General features: G+C 36.0%; 1 protein-coding gene across 3 annotated transcripts in view; it reads left to right on the forward strand.

Annotated features, from left to right (window-relative positions):
• Positions 1-19,933, forward strand: part of AKT3 (AKT serine/threonine kinase 3) — a 250,149-nt gene that overhangs the window by 192,954 nt on the left and 37,262 nt on the right. For all 3 annotated transcript variants that reach the window (XM_033099398.1, XM_033099397.1, XM_033099399.1), the window contains 2 exons: positions 7,578-7,700; positions 16,035-16,163. In XM_033099398.1, the coding sequence (XP_032955289.1) occupies positions 7,578-7,700; positions 16,035-16,163 (252 nt within the window). The remainder of the gene's footprint in view (positions 1-7,577; positions 7,701-16,034; positions 16,164-19,933) is intronic.

Below are 19,933 nucleotides of genomic sequence, written 5' to 3' on the forward strand. Positions count from 1 at the left end.
GGTGGAGACCTCCTGAATGGGATTAGTGCCCTTGTACAAGAGACCTCAGGAGAGGGCACTCTCCCCTTCTACCACATGAGGACACAGCAAAAACAGAGCTAGCTGCCATGAACCCAGAAGTAGGTTCTCACCATACTCCCAATCTGCCAGTGCATTGTTCTTGGACTTCCCAGCCTCCAGAACTGTGAGAAATAAATTTCTACTATTTATAAGCCACTCAGTTTGTGGTATTTTGTCATAGCAACCAGCACGGACTAAGACAGTTTGTCAGGTAGTTTCCTATAGGTGAGCTAGAGCCATTCCTTTAATCTTGGGTCTTTTGCAAACCCAAGGATGGGCTAAGCAACATGACTGAACAGACTGCCATGTCTTAGTGCTTAATTAATTAGTTGTCTTTAGGATACTCAGGTTCCAATTTCAATTAATGTTATGATAACAAATGTAACCATTTACATTAACGAGACCTGTATTGAGCATATTTTGTTATTCTCTACTTAATCAATCTTTTACTATTACAATGGAATAACTGAAAACTGTGTAGGCAGTATTTGCAAGAAGAAAAGATATAATTGAGATTAAAATCTAAGATTGCAGTGGTAATTCTCAGGACTTCTTTTAAGCCCAGATCTTTATTTTGGGGGAAGTTTGTTGCATTAAGAATATAACTGTTGTTCAAATATAGCAATTTATTGTCAAATAAGCATTCTGAGTTTGTGCTGCAATACAGACTGTATATTTAGTAGATTAAAATAATCTATTTATATTGCTGTGTTTCTAAAGCATGGCTAAACACAACATACACAAAAAAACATCCAGTCTTTGCCTAAAGGAACTTAAATTTCTAAAGATAAGCTCCTTGTTTGAGCAGCAAATAACATTATTTTTTTAAATAAAAACAAGATTATTCAGTTATTGCATATGGTTCATTTTTTGTTTGTTTCTAATAAAAATACTTTACTTTCAGAACCTTAGGCCTTATTTTCCTTTTAAATAATTATTTGGGAAGTAGTTTGAATTTAACTTTATTGTTTGCAATACATACGTATTAAGCACATATGTATGTGCTACATATAAGGCGTGGAGATAAGGATGCAAAACTATAGAGTACTTGCATAGTCTTTCTTTTTTCCCTGTGTCTCTGCAAAGAAAAAAAATATTATAGAGTATTAATTTGTCATAAGCCTAAGTCAGTACGAGGATCAATAATATATTTATTAGAAACCTATGTATAATTTTTTTATTGTAAAAGTAACAATAGTACATACTCATCACAGAGAACATCAAAAAGCCAAAAAGCTATTTCATTTCAATTGAAACAAAGTTTATTGGCTGCTTGCTACAAACTGGTTACTGTGCTGTATGCTTAGTAGTACTTACTATATAACATGAATGAGTCAGGGTCTCTGCACTTAAGGAAAGCACAGTGTTCTGGGGAATAGATATTAAATAATTACAAACAATTTTCAAGGTATAAAACAAGATAGAAACCACTCTAAATCTCACCATCTAGCACTAATTACTATTACCATGTTAATGTATTTTTCTGCTTTTTTACTGGATGTATATTTTCCATTCTATTTAATATTGTAAAATATATACTTGTTGTCCACTAATTAGTTATGTAGAAATACTATTATTTATTAAATTTACCAAAATTGTAAACATTTAGGTTGTTTGCATTACTTAATTAGCTTTACTTGGGTACAGTCTACATAGTACAATAAGAGGGACTCACTCTAGGTGTACTCTTACATGACTTGACAAACATATATCTGTGTAGTCCCCAGACACACAACGTTTTCATTGCCTCTGTCAAGTTCTGCCATGCCTCTTTGCAGCCCCACCCCATACCCCCTCCTGCACCCACACGTGGCACTAGGCAACCATCAGTCTGCTTTCTGACCCCCAAGATGTGATATACCATTTCAAAACTTCCTTAGAAATGGAGTCATACAATATCTACTCTTTTGTGTCTGCTTCTTTTCCTCAGCCTAACGTTTTGGACAATATGCCTTTCGTTGTGTTTCTCAGTAGTTTGTTCCTGTTTTTGTTGAGTCATGACCCACACTGCAGGCCTCTCTCCAGTGTTTGCTGGTCGTTCCGCACGCCAGTGGTGGGCCTTTGCATTGTTTCCAGTTACTGCCTCGTGTGAGAGAAGCTGACGTACACGTCCATGTCCACGTTTTCTTTTCCCTTGGGTAAACACTGAGGGGTCTGACTGTTGTTTGTAGTAAGCACAGGCTTACATTAAGGAATTCAGAAGCTGTGTTCCAAAGCAGTGGTGTCATTTTGCCCTCCCACTGTCAATGTGACGAGAATTCGAGTTGTTGTACATACTCACCACACGTGGTGTGATCAGTCCTTTTAATTTTAGTCATTCTGGTGAATACAGAGAAGTATATTATTGGGATTTTTAAGCTGCATTTCTCTGATGACTAATTATATTAAATATCTTTCCCCATACGTACTGGCTAGTCACATACATGTTTTGTGACCTGTCTCTTCAAATGTTTTCCCTATGAATTAATTGGGTTGTAATTTTATTTTTCAACGTGGTTAGAAGGCTGTTTTCACATTTTTGTCATCGTCTATATGACTGCAGAGAATATCCTTGTGTAGGAGACTTCTACAATTCCTTTCTTTTAAAGAAATTTCTAGAAGAGGCACTACCGTACTCTAAAAATTACCTTATTTGTTGTCTATTGCCCTGCAAAGAATTTCTGTCTCTTTCCATATCAACCACCAGTATATAAAACTACTTATCTCACTACACTTTCACTGACAATGCTATTTCTCGATGGGTTAAATTCTCGTTTATGTTTTTATCTCTACTTCATTGCTTATTTTAAGGTGGGATGTTTTTATATACTGTAATTTATATTCCTTTGATGTGAATTGTGTGCTTTCCCCTTTTTTCTTTAGTTTTAGTCTTTTCATATGATTTCTTTATATGTTAAGCGTATGGACTTTGTAATATTTATAAATATTCAGTTTTATTTGTATTTTTCTACTCCATATAGTTAATTCTACCGATTTTTCCTTTTATGATTTGTTCCATAGCTTTATGCTTGGAAAATCCTTTATCCTGAGATCAGATAACTGTTGATTCATATTTTCTAATTTTTTTTAAAAACTAGTGTCATATTTTATATTTAACTGTTAATCATATCTGATATTTTTTTTGTTATGATGTGAGATGAAAGGAATTTTACTGTTCTCCAAAGTTAAGCAGTTATTGTGGCATCGTGCATTAAATAGTCATTTTTTCTTGAATGTTTGTCACATATTGTCATCATCAACTTTTATCATATATTAAATTCTTATAAAATAACCTATTTCTGGCTGCCTCATATCATTGATCTTTTAATTTGTGTGCCTATTCCATATGAATTGTAGCTTCATAGTATCTCTCAATTTCTTCAAGCAAAAGTTTTCCTGAAAGCATTTTTAATATGTTACAGCAGAAATCTTCTGTTTCATTAACATCTTGGCTCATCTCATTCACTTTTTGCTGAAGGAGTCACGTAGCATTTCTATTTTTACATTCTCTTCTGAGCTTTTGAAAGTATGACATCTCTTCTCTGAAAGGTAACAAATGACCTAATTCCTAATGCCCGGTAAACGTTACTTGCTTCCCGAAACTTTCTCTTTTTTCAAAAAAAAATAATTTTTTTCAGGGAATGTTGGGGAACGGTGTGTTTTTCCAGGACCTATCAGCTCCAAGTCAAGTCATTGTTTTCATTCTAGTTGTGAAGGGGGCAGCTCACTGAACCTGCGACCTTGGTGTAATGAGCACTGTGCTCTAACCACTGAGCAAATTGGTCGCCCCCCGAAACTTTATTTTCCTTCATTCTTTAGATATATTTTTCTTTCCTTTTGTACTTCTCTTGGGACTCCATCACAATATCCTGTTCTGCTTCTTTTCCCGTCCTTATGTGTAGTGATGCCCTAAGATTCTGAGCTTCATTCTATTTTCAGTCTTTACTGAATTCCTGGGCAATGCCATGCTTCCTTGGTTTTAACAATGTCCTTTATGTAAAGGACTCCTATATCTACCTCTATACCCTTGGATCCCATAATTTCAAAGCTGTGGTATCAAATGCTTATTTGTCAACAGGTCAGAATAAAACTCGTTGCTTCCCTGTCCCCATTCCCATTCTTTCCCTCTGCACCCCAGCTGCAATATCTACTCAGCCATCCACAGGGAAAGCCCAACTTCGGTGTCCTCTCCTTGACCCAAATAGTTCCCTTTGGGACATTGACTTTCTTGAAATGCCAGTTACGGTCACTCTAGTTGAGGTCCCCCAGAAGATCTTACTTACCTCATATGTAATGTCTGATATTATCAAACATACTAATTCATTTATTTAAATGTGCTCTCTATTTTGTAACTGCCATATGTTTAGTAGAATTGTTTATATACCTGGTTTTTCTAACCAAATAGCGATGTCCTTGCAGATTGGTACCATCTCCCCTCGTTGTGTCTGCAGCTCTTCATAACAGTTGACCAGGAGGCACTCAGTGATGTTTTTATCATCACTGTACTGTGATGTACTTCATGTACTGTTTACCTGACTGTTGTCTCAGATCTTTTTAATTGATTCTCTAATTGCTGCCAGAGTTGTCTTTTCAAAATGATGCTAATTTTTTTAATCCAAAACTCTTTGACACTTTGTATCTACAGAATAAATCTCAAAGCCACATCTTGGCAGTCAAGGTCCTACACAATGCAAACTTGTCTTTTTTTGCTTACATCCTACCAACCATTGCCCTGAATGTGTATTATTTAGCTACATGTGTTCCTTGCTTGTTTATCCTTGTTGTTGCTGTTTTTTTCTCTTTAGAATTAATTCTTTCATAAACATATTAATTACCTATTATGTGCAGATACTGTACTAGGCTGTGTTAGGAGTATAAAGATGGATAAAACTTGCGTAACAGTCTTTTGTAGGCTTCCCTTATATTCTCCATTTGTGAAAAAAAAAATCCCATCCTTCAAAACCTAAGTGAGATATTACCTTACGTGTGACGTCTTCTCAGATCATCCCAATAAAGATGAATCATCCAAAGCATTTTTAATATTGGAATTACAAAGCTTATCACAGCCTTCTTGTTTTTCTTTATCTATGCATGTATCTCCTTCTTTGGGTTGAGTACCTTGAGGTCAGAGATTATGTCTTAAACATCATTATATGTCCTCTTTTTCTCTTCTGTGTACCCAACACAGTGACTTTAAAATAATTGATGCTTATTAAATGGAAAGTTGGTTCAAAGCCAAGGAATATGCAGAGAGTGAGGTGAAAAATCAAGAGAGAATTGTATTACCAAAGCCAAAAAAACATGTTTTGGGAAGGAGAGTACCATAATAGGTGGTGTGCTAAGCTCCAGAACAGGAAGTCAGGTGTAGACTAAAGAGATTGACAGTTAAGAGGTTCTTGGTTATCTTAACTAGAATAAGTTCCATAAAGTAGCAAGAGTAGACACCAAAGGACAGCAGACTGGGAAATAAATAGAATTATTCTCCTTAAGTATCATTTTTTAGCTGATACATTTATAGAAATTGGCTGGGAGACAAATTGAAAATATATGGTCTAAATAAAGATCTAGAATCCTTCATGTATTATATTGATTTTGAGAGCATCCGTATCTTTTGTACAGTAGATGAGTGGGCAGTAGGCTTGGCATTATTTTAAGAAAGTTTATAAATCTAACCACTACTTTCATTCCATTAGAAGACTACCATAAATAATCTGCATAGAAGTCACAAAGTTTCCTTCATCAAAGTTGGTGATATTTTGTATAAAGCATGGCAGAAATTATTTTGACCCAGAAATTATTCAGAATGATTTTACTGATGTTCACGCTTCTTTCTACTTCTTGTCGTCATTTGAATGGTCATGAATTAAGTGTGTGTGTGTGTGTGTGTGCATCTGTCTATATAAAATAAATAAACCTTGAAAAATTTCCCTGAGTAATTGTACACGTTGGCTTGATTTTTGGCATACTGTATTTGATCATTTGTCAGACACATTTAACATTTCTGCGATCAGAATGCCTTTTAAATATAAAAATATATATTTATATAAAATATCAAATATGATGGTGCCAGTTTTAATTGGCAACATTTTTTTTCTTTCTTGGTGTTAACATAAAATGATGATAGAGGCCTAGTGACAGCATCTTAGATTTGATAAAATATGACAGTGGAGTAGAGAGCATTAAAGAGTAGAGATTATCTGCCTAATATTTTAGTTATAACTAATGTTGAGCCAGTTTTTTTTCCAATAGTTGCATGATATTGCCTGTCTCTCTTTATAAGGACTATGGGTGATGTGTAAAGTTTATGTTAAAACAATGGTAGACTTTTAAGCAGAGGTGAAGGTGGGAAAAGGAGAGAAAGAATCTGTAGGGAACCTCTTTTATGTACCAAAGTTACGATTTGGTGTGTGTGGATCATATCTTGTTAACCGTAATTGTTATAAATTTGTAGAAGCACTAAGAGTCAGTAATCCATGTGAAGGGTAGTTAATTTCTGATCTTGCAGTCAAGGATATGTTGACTGATCAGTTAATTTAATCGCAGACATGTATTGAGTATCTAACATGATACCTGGCAATGTACTCAGCACTGCCAACAAACTTTCATGGTTCTTGGGGGTTTCTTAACTACAGTGAAATGAAGTAGTACAGCAAAGGTCAATAGTCAATTCATAGTACCGAAAACCTGCTCCTTCCTCGCATACACTGTCCAACTGAGAGTTGAGATAGGCAGCTTCTTAAATAAAGAGCTGGTCTAGATGGAGAGCTGGATGTTTAGCCACAGGGAGCACCCAATAAATATTCGTTGACTACTGAGTGGTGATTAACTAACAAATGGCTGGACTTATCGTTTAAGTGATTATATATGAGAAAAGAATGGTGGTGTAGTTTATTATTGAAAATAGAATATACATTGAGAATCATAAGGGGAGTGGGCACTTCTCAGATCACTTTGGGCATTACTAAAATAAAAAGTTAAATCCTTACAGTTTCTCACCATAGAAAACATTGACTCAAACTTTGAAAACATTTCTAGATGTCTCACGATGAATATCATGATGTATCAACCAAGATAGAATAGAAAAGTTCCCATAAATCAGCTTCAGCAAATCAGTAGTCCTTTCTTTGCAATCAAATGTAAATCAAATAATTAAGTAGAACTATTACATCTATGCTCGTGTTCATTTATTTTCATAATGTCTCAGTACCTTGGAAGAGGGAAGCCACCGTATAGGAAGGTGGAGATGCAGTCCATTGATGCATACTCCTTTCCTCTGGTAACTGAAGGTTAAATGGGTAGCAAGCAGAATGCCTTAAACAAGATTGGTATATTGATTAAAACGCTGATTTAACAGCTCGCAGTCTCCCCTTGGAAACCTGCAAAAGATAAGCCAGCTGCTGTCTAAGAGTGCTGAGTGTCCACGGAGAGTACACTATCTATCATCACAATATGGTGATGAGAGGTGTTTTATGTTTGTGTTAATTTCCCCCACTAAATCAGTAATTATTACAATGGTGTCCCTGCTGTTTACCCTGCAGCTGTTTTTCCATTTGTCGAGAGAGCGGGTGTTCTCTGAGGACCGCACACGTTTCTATGGTGCAGAAATTGTCTCTGCCTTGGACTATCTACATTCCGGAAAGATTGTGTACCGTGATCTCAAGGTAAAAAGAAAAAAAAAAGTAATCAAAATTTGTTTTTGCAGAGACTATAGGGACAAACAATGTAATTACAAAGTTACATGGCTTGGAGAAAAGCAGATTTATTTGGGAAAGAAAACACTGTTTAAGATTAGTTTACGGCATTTGAGAGGAAATTTCATTCACTAATAATGTGTATAGTTCCTTTATGTCCGAGTTTTTGGTGTGTGTGCCAATGAATTTCTGCTTGACTGCTCTGATTAAGTATGATCTATCAGAAATAGTTTCATTTTTCTGTAAATGTTTTAAGTAACGTTAAACACCTGATTAAGAGTCAAGTAACTGCAAGTAACATTTAAAAATAAGTCTCATTATAGTCTAACATTCTATGATACATTATGAAGAAACTTTCACAATAAATAATACTTTATTGGGAGGAAAATATGTTTTTATTTTTGTATTAACTTTTTGATGGGTTTAAGTACCTAAAGCATTTCAATATAGCCTTTCATTAATTTGTTAGTTTCTATTTTAAAAAGTACTGTTTTTGTTTCATTGGTAAGAGTGATTTGACTTCTCAAAGTAACTCAGGAATTGGCAAATGTTCTTTAAAGGCCATATAGTAAATGTTTTAGGCTCTGTTGCCTAGACAGTCTCTTTTGCAACTTGTCAACTCTGCCATTGGAGGGTAAAAGCCGCTCAGACAGCACATAAATGAGTGCATCTGACTGTGTTCCAGTAAAACTTTCTTTACCAAAACAGGCAGGAGGCTAGATTTTGCCCACGGGCTATAGTTTGCTGACCCCTGGGGTAGCACATAAAAGATTGTAGTGATTCTCTGGACACAGTTTTGAATTAGAGTGGCCATATTAAGGAAATTTGTGCCATGACACATTTGGAATAGATTCTAAATGTGACAATCTTACTTTCTCACTAAGTAAATTATATAATAATCTTACTAAAATTAGATACAGAATTGCTTTATTTATCAACTAACTAGGTCATTTAAAATAAATTTGATTTGTAGAAATAAGAGTTACATAAATCTTTTATGAAATTCTGTTTGTATGAAATGAGGTATATCCATATTACAGCATAAAGAAATCACAGTTACCCTCTTACTCTTCCATCTCACTCATTTTTAAATGTCTGTGATTCTGTTACCTAATTATTTAAAGATGCTCCTACCTTATACCTTTATGTTATAAATGACCCTAAGGAGTGACTGTCTTGCAAAGTATTATTGTACACGATGACAATGAAATAAGTACGTATGTTTGCATAACCTTATTACTTGTTGAAGTTTAACAGAAGCTATAAAATACTGTATTTAGGAAAAATGAGCTATGTAACTATAAAACATCGAGGTGAGGGATGATCAACTAAGTGCCAAAGTGGACCAGAGATGAATCCAAACCAACAACACGATTATATTTAGCCTGAAGCTTTTTATAACCAGGAATGTGGCAGAATCCAGCATTCTTGTATTTGATGTCTGCATGGCCAGATAATCCCATAATGTTTAAATGTCTTGAATCTAGATTTTTAAAAAAGAAATTCGTTATATGACATGACAAAACTTAGAACATAAGTTGTATGGCATTGCCAACTTTTCTTAGAAATAGTTAGCTCTTCTCTGCCTGAATCAGCTCCCCTCTCCTCCCACTTTATACTTTAAGGGGGAACTTAAAAAAGAGGGAACTTCCTGGACTTCAGGAAATGTGAATAATTTTGAAGTGCTTGGCAACATGTCCAAAATGTTTAAAGCTGGAAAGTAGAATTATTAGCCTAAAGAAACAAAGAAAAGAATGCTCATTTGATTGTCAGCATTGGTTAAGGAATGCTATAATTGAGATGGTCTTGGTCAATATTTACCATTAACCATTTCTTATTAAACGAATGAACATATTGGTATATTGAAGTTCATTAATATGAGTTCCATTACCTCATCCCTTCTGATGATGGAATTAGACTAAATTTATGAAACTGGAATATAAAGTGCCTACTTTATACGTGAATACCAGTCATGTAGCTACCATCTGCATAGACCACTAACTTTACTAGACAAGTAGGTGGTCTCTCCTTATTTTAAATATAGCCTTAACTTAAAGGTCTAAGTAAATGTATACAGCATGGGACAGAAACCATACGAATATACTTCAAGAAGAATACATACAAGGTAAAAAGCCAGACATTCAAAATTTATACAAGTTATTTGTATCCATAGTTCACAAGATTATGCATGAGAGTGAGATCCTGTAGGTGGTATCACAGAAATTTAGAGCTGACCCATAGTTTACAAAGGAGGTCTTTGAAGCTTCAAAGCCCAGTAAGTGACCTGCTCAAAGAAATGGACTAAGTTGGTGACATGGCCAAGATTACTGGAGCCCATGAACCTAGCTCTAGGTCTGATGTTTTTTCATCACACCATTCTGACTTTCTAGAGTTGAAATGACATCTAGATAGGAGAGGGCATTGAGAACTCTGGGAGATCTTTGTAAACCTAAAATTCTAATAAAGCTGCTGAAGATAATGTTTTGAATATGTTTATACCAGACGTATTAAAAACAGCATCATCAAAGCCTGATTTAGGTATCCACTTTGATTGATCAGTCTCAGATTTGTCTCTCCCATCTCCTTACCTTGTGTTTACTCAAACACAAATCTTTTTGAGATGCCTGCGGTAGCTGCGCCTCGCAAGAAAATCAGTACCCATTCGCCTGTCCCCCATTTATCACTGGAGGTAAAGCCTTACTTCGTGTGCAATTTAATAAGATATTTTATTAGTACATGGGTTCTAATAACTTGATGTTCGTAACAGATAAATTAGCACAACTTTCGTTGTATCTTAAGTAAGTTTGCTTAATTTGTCAATACATGTCATAATGAGAAGTTTTGTGTCAGTAGCACCCAAATTCCTTGTGATTACTTAGGAAAAACTGGTGTTTTTTCCTAAGTAATCTTAGGAAAATTTTGAAGAAATCTCTTCTAAGAATTTGCACTAGTGCAAAAGTGTTAAAATTTCGAAGAAGTCTAAGAATTTGCTCTAGTGCAAAAGTATTAAAAAACTTATTTTCTGCTTAGTTCTTATTTTGCAAGTATAACATTTTTTTCCCAACAATCCTGACCATCCAACTACAGAGTAGGCTGAATAGGGACATTTGCAAAGTGCATATAATGATACTGGAATTCATTAAGAATTAATTTCTCCCAGTTTATGACAGGGTGGTGGCGGGGGACAGAAAATAATACATAAATTGCTACTCTATTCTATTTCTGGAAAATCTAATCTTATTTTCTACCTAATCAGAGAGTTAAATGGTTAATTTAACCACTTACGTTATTACCATGAGAAGCCACTAACTAGATTTAGATCATTTCTAAAACTCGGTGATGGCACAAAGGGATGGCTTCAGTGTTTCACCGCAGCCCTCCCTGCCTCCGTCAGTTCCCGGACGTTCACCCCTAATAAGCTCACAGCTCAAATAAAGACAGCTTGCTTGCGTTACACGCTGAGTCTCCTGGCACGTCCCCCAACTCCTGCTTCTACCAGACAGTCACTCTGCATTCCCTCTTTTATAGAAACCTGAAGCCACTGCTATTACAACCCCCTCCATCTCAAAAATGAAATTGTACTATTGGGCTATGTTCCCAACGAGTAGTAACGTCTTAAATAGCTTAGTAACCTCGGTGAGGGCTTCTCTATTGTGCGTGAGGAATCCTTTTCATTCCTAAGTAGGAAGGGTGAAAATGAAGAAATGTTTTCTTCAGTATTTCAGCACACCTCTTAAGTTCCTGCAGGCCAGCGTGGGGAACACTGCGGCATTTTGATACCCATAAAACCTAAATATGCAGCGTGCGGCCGAGAAATCCCTTGCTCCATTCTTGGGCCCGAGGCAGCTCTGGTACCCAGCACTGAGTTTGATGCCTCTGTGCTAACGGGGGACATAAGAGTGAGGGAAGGAATCGTTTCTTTATATTTGTGATAGTTATCAGATCCCTTAGGAACTGCTCTTTTCATCCCTTTGTTTAATAGCAATGTCAAGCCATTTAAATAAAAGATACATATGTTAGAATATATACCTCTATTAGAATATTATATTAGAAAGTTTAAAAGCTTTTAAAAACTTTCTGATAGCTAGCGTGGCGTGTGTTAGAGCAGGGCTTCCCAGCCTGTGTGTCACACGTGGGTTACAAATGTACTCAAGCCACGCCTCCCTCAGCCCGCGAAGTTGTGGGAGGAGCCTCCGAGCCATCAGGTCGGGTGCCAGCAGCCTGTCCACCCATCCTGGTACTCCCTACCAATTTCACTTTTTATTGTACTAGGAAGTGTAGTAAAAGTTTGAGAAGCACTGTAGTAAGTAAGTACAGCTAGGATTTTTAGTTTAATTTTATTCTAGGTACCAGCGAGAGCAGGAAGGAGCATAATACTTTCTTGCTATAATTTTTCACAAGCACAGAGGAAAAAAGATTGCCAGATAAGATTGCCAAATCTACAATTTGTCTTATATAGACACAGAATCAAGACCCTCTATCAGATAATGCCTATTCACTTCAACTGGGTAAAAAATGTTGCCTTTTTCCATGGATTCTCTGTGAGGTATATGTCTAATATTTTTCTCTCTTCAAAGCGTGAACTGTTGACAACTACCCTCTGATTCTAATATTAATAGTAAGCACTACCCTGATTTTTAATATATAATCTTTTCCGTCACACATTCTGTTTGACTCCATCATTGCTTTCTGCCAGCAGTTGCATCCATTAAGCCTAAACCCAATGTCCTGCTCTCCGTCTTGGAAACTAAGATTGACTGGAGATAAAACAGATGCATTTAAAGATTTATAAATAGAGAGTCCCTGACCAGTCAGTGACAGTTGTGCATTTTGCGTTTTATGACTACAGAAAAGGAAGGAAAGCCATGAGAGTTAGGACAGAGAACCAAAGAAAAACCGTTTGTAAATATTTTTATTCCCCTTTACATAGTGGAAGCGTTCCTAAAAATGTTCAACTAAATCCTCTTTGTGTTAGTGTTCAGTGCACTGAGGAAGTCATTGGCGTCCAGGTGGTCTGCTATGTCTAGACCTTTGATCTGCTTTGAAAAGACTTCCAGGTGCTTCTGGGCATCCTTCACGTTTGTGAATCACAACAGTAATGGTTCTTACATTTTATGGAAACTGTTACGCATCTGTGTAAAATTTTATTTCCTTTTTAACAAGACTAGATACTTAATTACTCCCTGACTTATCGTTATACACATTGGATTTGGGGATAATTTTTAAGGTGATGGATCTCTGACTATCACTTACACTGTGGAGGGACAAGTGGCTTTGTCATTCATGCTCAGCAAAATGGTATTTCCAGATGCTGAGAGAAGAAAAAATGGGAAAATGGACACTGTTGTTAAATAACTGGCTTTAACATAATGAAATATTTATGTTTTTCTGTTTTATTCAAAATAAATGATTTCATATTGAATAATGTTTTTAATGAAATCACTGAGCTGACAAGTGTTTTAGGAGGTTTCATTCTTGAACTTTGTCTTTTCCTTTAATAGTATGTTGCCTAAAAGATCACACACCATTTTGATAACTTATAAATCAACCATTAAACTCTCTGTTTAATAATGACCAACACAGTTATTGAGTGTTCACAGTGTATTAAGTTCTGCATTCAGTATCTTATTTAATTCTTAGAACAATCATGTTGGGTTGTTACTGTTATTTATTCCTGTTTTATAGATGAAGTTGAGGCACACAGAAATCAGTAACATGCCCAACGTCACACAGTGAGAAAGGGGTAAAGCTTGAGTTTACGTGGAAGTTCTCTAACTTGACTCCCCACTCTTCCCCATTTTGCTCTCTACTGCCCCCCATGCAGTGTGCTCTCTCACCCGTCATCTTGACCCTTACCTATCTCTCATTTGTCATGCCTTAGGCTGACCTTATTTCTTACTGTGTCATTGGAATGTTTTTAAAGTTCATTTGTAATCAAGGAGGATGACCAACTGTCCTGGTTTGCCCAGGACTTCCCCAGTTACAGAACGTTTAAGTCCTGCATCCCAGGACACCCCGCAAGTTCTGCGCACACTGGGACTGTCGCAGTCCAGCCTATTCCTTACCCAAACCCCATCCGTGCATCTCATTTCATTCCTCATCCTGCAACCCTTGGTATGAGGCTCAGAGATGAAGTCTGAGAGGAGAGAATTAGTTGCAAGTCAGGATTTAGAAATATACACACACGCACTCACACACACACACACACACACACACACACACACACACACACACACTGCTTGGTATGAAAAACAGTGTTTGTGCATTTTGATACTTCTGTCATTCACTTCAAAATAGCCTTGTCAAAATACGGAGAAACAGTGCATGATACCATGTTTCCATGAATATTTTCCCATACCTAAAAGCACATAAGGAGGATTGGCATAATAATGGAGTAATAATGCATCCACATTGTATGCCATCGTATTATTCAAAGATTTTATAAGAATTTTTTATATATTATGTTGGCAAAAGAGATTTATTAAATATTTTTAAAAAGATCATACAGCATTTGAAGAACTTAATTTGGTTTTGTTTGTTTATATTATAACATATTCCTATAGTAAAGCCATAAGCATATTCTTTAAAATTAAGAACAGGGCATGTACGTTTTTATTCAACAAAAACAACAGACCTTCCAGTATACATTTCTTTCTCATTATGGCAAGTTAGGAGAGGGGAAAAAGAAAGAAGGTATTGTTTTGAAAGAGGAGAAAAAAGGAGAGACAACCAGAAGCATGAAGAAGGGAAAGACAAACCAAGGCAGAGAGGAGGAGATTAGGAAGAAAGAGAAGTAGACGGACTGTTTCTTGATGTTTCTGATTGGTTTCAATATTCAGGGCTTCTTGTCACTTGTGCAAATTAGGCTCCATTTTTAGGTTCCAGTTAGTAGAGAAGCATTACGGATGATGCAGGATATCTAAATTTAGATAAAATAAAAGAACTTTTCTTTTTGAAAGGTTCAACATTATATCTAGGGTTCGTTCAGCTTTCTGTAGACTGGTCAAAGATAGACTCACTTCTCTGAAGTAGATGCAATAAACACGACATGTTTTGCATGTTTACATCAGCGGGGTAGCACATGGAAGCACTGCAGCTGAGGACTGGTGTCTGTCCCGTCTTCCCTTCAATGAGCACAGCATGCTTCACTGTATTTAGTTTCTGGTTTATAAGACATTGGACAAGATGACAGTATGATATCATCGCCTTTTATTTTACATGATTGGTATCTACTTCTGTTCTTACATGGAGGTCTGTTTTGAATTTGCTATTGACTTCAGAGTTCAGGTAAGCACCTTCATGTATCGTCACATGAAGGAACGCAATAAGTATCTACTTCTTAAATAAGTTAATTATCATTCATCCTGCTAGTATATTTTTCACCTGTGTTTCTTGTGTGTGTATTTCTCATGTGTACCTTTAGGTTGTATCTACGTAAGTGGGCAAGGTTAGGGCCCTCGTCTATATAAGGCTGTGGCACTCATGTATCTTGGTGTGATGATCACCATAACTTTGGTTTCAAAAGGGGATAAAGACATGATCCTGTTATTGTTGTTATTTTTAATTGTACTGGCTTTGCACAAATCCTTTGCATTTCATAATTTTCACTTGAGGCGGATAATCTTGCTACTTGGTTTAATCTTGAAGATTCTCTTTGGTGTTTTTTTAATTAATGGCTTCAAAGAGATTCCAACTGCATAATATTTGTGCTATATATTTTCATTAACTATTGAATGTTTGACTTTGATATTCTTTTTCTCTTTATGTTTAAAAGGGTTGGTATTTCTTTATTACAAAGAACTGCAAAAGAGGATATCGCCTTACCTTACAAAATAAGATTTAGGTTTGATTTACAACCACCACCAAAAAACATTTCTGTAAGTGAATATTTTATAATAGCAATAGATTCCCAAGAGAAATTGTTGAAAACCATCTGTATATATCCAGAAGAAGATGCCCATCTCTTTGGGATTGTTTAGATCACAATTTATTTTTTAAAAAAAGAGGATTGATATTTGCTTTGAAAAGTTAATTAGGCTTTAGTTCTCAGAACTTACACAATAATGGCTCTTACTTCCATTGGTTTAAAATCAATCATTTTAGCATCATGAAGTAGTTGATAAAAACATGTTTCTTTTTACACGTGAGTCAGGAAGCTACAGGGTTTGTAAGTACTGAAAGTTCTATTAACTACAACCACGTCCTCGTTCCAAAATACCTTACTCAACATTCAGTTTTTCAAAACAGTATTTTCCTAAATTTGAAGACTATAGAACAAACCATGTCATTTTTCTTACTATGCAGTTGGAGAATTTGATGCTGGATAAAGATGGCCACATAAAAATTACAGATTTTGGACTTTGCAAAGAAGGGATCACAGATGCAGCCACCATGAAGACATTCTGTGGTACCCCAGAATATCTGGCTCCCGAGGTACGCTTGCTTCCAGTCATAGGAAAGAATAACATTGACGTCATGTTTTATGGAGTACACTATTTGATTATTTAAAAAAAAAAATGCAGTATCTACTACTCTTACCTGGACTTAGACATGAATGAGATCTGTTTTGCTCCCTCTTGTTTAATGTGTTATCATAGGGCAAGAATATATAGAAATTGAATTTTATAGACTTTATGAGCACAGAAGTACAACTACAATATATAGTAAGTCAGTTATGATTTCTTGGCCACATACATTTTACTTCTTGAGTATGCTCATTTTAATTCATTTGTTAAAATAGAATAATTGAATGACTTCAGCAGGAATGTTTACAGTTGTATAAGCCATTTGGATTTTCCCTAGACACAAAGAAATAATAATTTGGGTTTGTAGTATTGTGGGTTTTCATACTTAAGTATTGGAAAGTATTTTGAAGTTAGTGAAGTGACGGTAGCTACATTTTAGAATTCATACCAAACCAAACTCTATCCAATGACTATCCATGCTGAGGGTTCCCAGTAATTCATTTATTTGTATATTCAACAACTATATATTCTGTGTCTACTATGTGCTGGGTATTTTTCTGGGTGATGTGGTTACAGAACCAAGACATGAAGAACACTGCTCGCAGGGAACTTAACTCTTGGTGGAGGGAAACAGAATTAAAATAAATCAATGATATAATGTAATGAATAAGTGCCAGGAAGAGAAAAAAGCTAGATAAAGGGAAGGGTGTGGTGTGGTGGCTATTTTAAATAATGTTCCAGTTACTATTGCTGTGTGAAAACCACTCCAAAACCTAATGGTGGAAAACAACCATTTTATGTGATCGTGGATTCTGAGTCAGGAAAGCAGACGGGACAACAGGAGTGGCTTATCTTCGCTCCACAGTGTATGGGGTCTCAGCGGAGAGCTTTACAGTGGTGGGGGGGTGGGGGCTCTGCAGAGGCTGGAATGCGGCAGCTTCTTCACTGACGTGTCTCACAGTTGACTGGCTGTCAGCAGGTGCCGTGACAGGACGGTCCACAGGAGGGCTTCTGGGTAGCCTCAGCCTTTCCTGTGGCCTGGGCTTCCTCATAACTGATCCGAGGGGAGTCACACTTCCTTGCCTCTGGGTTCTAAAAGTGACTATCCTGGGAACAGGTTAGGAGCTGCTTCCTCTTTGTTTTGTTGTGTGTTTTTTTTGTTCCACCTAGGAAACCATGAAGAAATGTTTTATTCATTTTTGAAATTTTCTTTTCATAGTCTCTTTTTTATAATTTTATTGGAGTACAAGTCACCATAAGATTGAGCCTTTTAAAGTACACAGCAGTGGTTTTTAGTACGTTCACAGAGTTGTGCAACCATCACCATCATCTAATTCCAGAATATGTTTATGACTCTATCAGAGAAACCCCATATCCATTAGCTCCCTGTTCTCCCCTCCCCCCTGGGCAATTACTGATCTACTTTCTGTCTTTATAGATGTGCCTGTTCTGGACATTTCATAGAAATGGAATCCTACAATATGTGGCCTGTTGTATCTGGCTTCTTTCACTGAGTCTATGGTTTACAAGGTTCATCCACTTTGGGGCATATCAGCATTTCTTTTTTATGGCCAAATAATATTCCATTGTATGGAGAGGCCTCATTTTGTTTATCCATTTAACAGTTGCTGGACATTTGTGTTGCTTCCAGTGTTCTGCTCTAAAACTGCTGTGAACATTTGTGTATGCATCTCTTTGTACGTCCTCATTTCGGAAACCACACACCATCCTTCTGTCCTGTGCTCATTGGTGAAGCAGTCCTTAAGCCCACACAGATTTAGGGTGGGCTGCAGACCCCATGTCTCTGCCGTAGAACAGCATGTGAGATTGAGATATTGCTGCGGCTGCCTTTGACATATAGAACCTTCTACAGATAGGATGTTCAGAGAAAGTGACGTGGGACTAGAGATCTGAAAGCTGAGAAGCAGGCAGCTGTTGGCAAAATTGAGGGGAAGAGCTTTCTGAATATGGAGAGCAGCTGCTGTAAAAACCCTGAGTCAGGAACCAGCTCGGTTCTTCCTTCAAACTCCAGAGTTAGTGCGGCCAGAGCCACAGGGAGGCATTCATCTTTGATGGATGAAGATTACTATTTATTGAACATCTTCTATGTGCCATATGCTACATAAGTATATTGCATATTTAGAATAACCTTTTGTGATAGCAAACCTGATTTTTTTTAAGGTGAGGGAACTGAGGATCAGAATTTTTTTTTTTTTAATGTAAACTATACCCAGCTTGGAGGCGGTGGGGATAGAATCGCAATTCTGAGTAGGTTCATCTTATAAAGCCCACTTGCACTTCTTTTACTGAATACATCATGGCCCCAAAAAGGCACAATTTAAAAGCCACTTGAAGATGTCAAGAATTATCATTTTAAAAATAAATGCTTTGTAAAAGACTCAAAAGGAAAAGGTAATCAAAAGAAATTAGCAAGTAGGAATACATTCAGAATGATCTTGCATTCCCTTTTACATACAGAGTAGAACTCATGCCAGCTCATTACAACAGTCCTTTTCAATTAGGGATTAAATTTACATTTCTAGAATGTTGAACTATTGTAAATAAGTGCAAATAATTTGAAATACAGTAGATTTCCAAATAGTATTTTGAGAACTGCTCAAAATATCATTTTGTCTGTTACGGAATCTAAAGTTTAAAACTGTCCATTTTTGTGGCTGAATTAGGAAAAATTTTAGAAACAGTTCCTTGTTTATTCAAATACAAGATCATATTTTCTAGAATAGGATTGTTTTTGTGAATGTCATGGAAAACAAATTCTTTGTTTTTCTGAAGTTTAATTACCCCTGCTATACATTTGCCATAGATGATGTTATCCCATATTTAGAATAACAAAATTAGTTGTGTTACAATTAGGGGAAATTATTTCTGAAGAAGATAAGTACATCTCATTTTAGAAGCAGATGATCTTCTAAGAAACAAAGATATTGTTCTATATGCAAATATCATCAACTGAAGAACAAAACCAAGAATTTAATTCAAGAAGAGCCCAATTGTTTCTAAAAGGAAAGTTTACAGTTCACAAGAAATTATCAATTTCTATTTAAAGACAAGTAAAACATTTCTTCATATATATATATATATACACACACACACACATATGTGTGTATATATATATACACATATATGTATATATGTGTATATATATATACATATATACATACACACACACACACACACACACACACACATATAATATTGCAGAAGTTTGGTCTTTAAGAGCAGTTTATGTTCCCACGGCTGACACATGCTGATTCATAATTAAAATTTCGACACCTCATTTTTATAGTGGAGAGTAATCACTGTAGTAGTTACTGTTTGAGAATGACAAATCTTGAAACAACTAACTTCTCACGCAATTTTAATTCTTATATTTTAAGTACTTATGTCAAACATGGCATGTTAAATCAGGGTAACTTTGAATGTGTGTACTCTTACTTTTAAAAACAAGAAGGTAAGTCTTTATTCTGGTCTCTGAGATGGACCGTTTCCCTAAAGAACATTGATTCTTTCATTCACTAAGGACTATTTATTAGGTGCCATGCGTTATGTTAGGTGCTGGGAATGCAATGATAGTAAGAAATGGTTTTCATCCTCACGTATCTTACTGTTTACTAAGGTGATAAGATATGGAGAGTAATTATTACTGTGCAAACAAGAATTGTTTTATTGGAGTTACATGGAGTGTAGCGGAAGGAACAGGAAAGGTGTGAGCCTGCA

This window comes from Rhinolophus ferrumequinum, chromosome 27 (genome assembly GCF_004115265.2).
Source record: "Rhinolophus ferrumequinum isolate MPI-CBG mRhiFer1 chromosome 27, mRhiFer1_v1.p, whole genome shotgun sequence".
NCBI lineage: Eukaryota > Metazoa > Chordata > Mammalia > Chiroptera > Rhinolophidae > Rhinolophus > Rhinolophus ferrumequinum.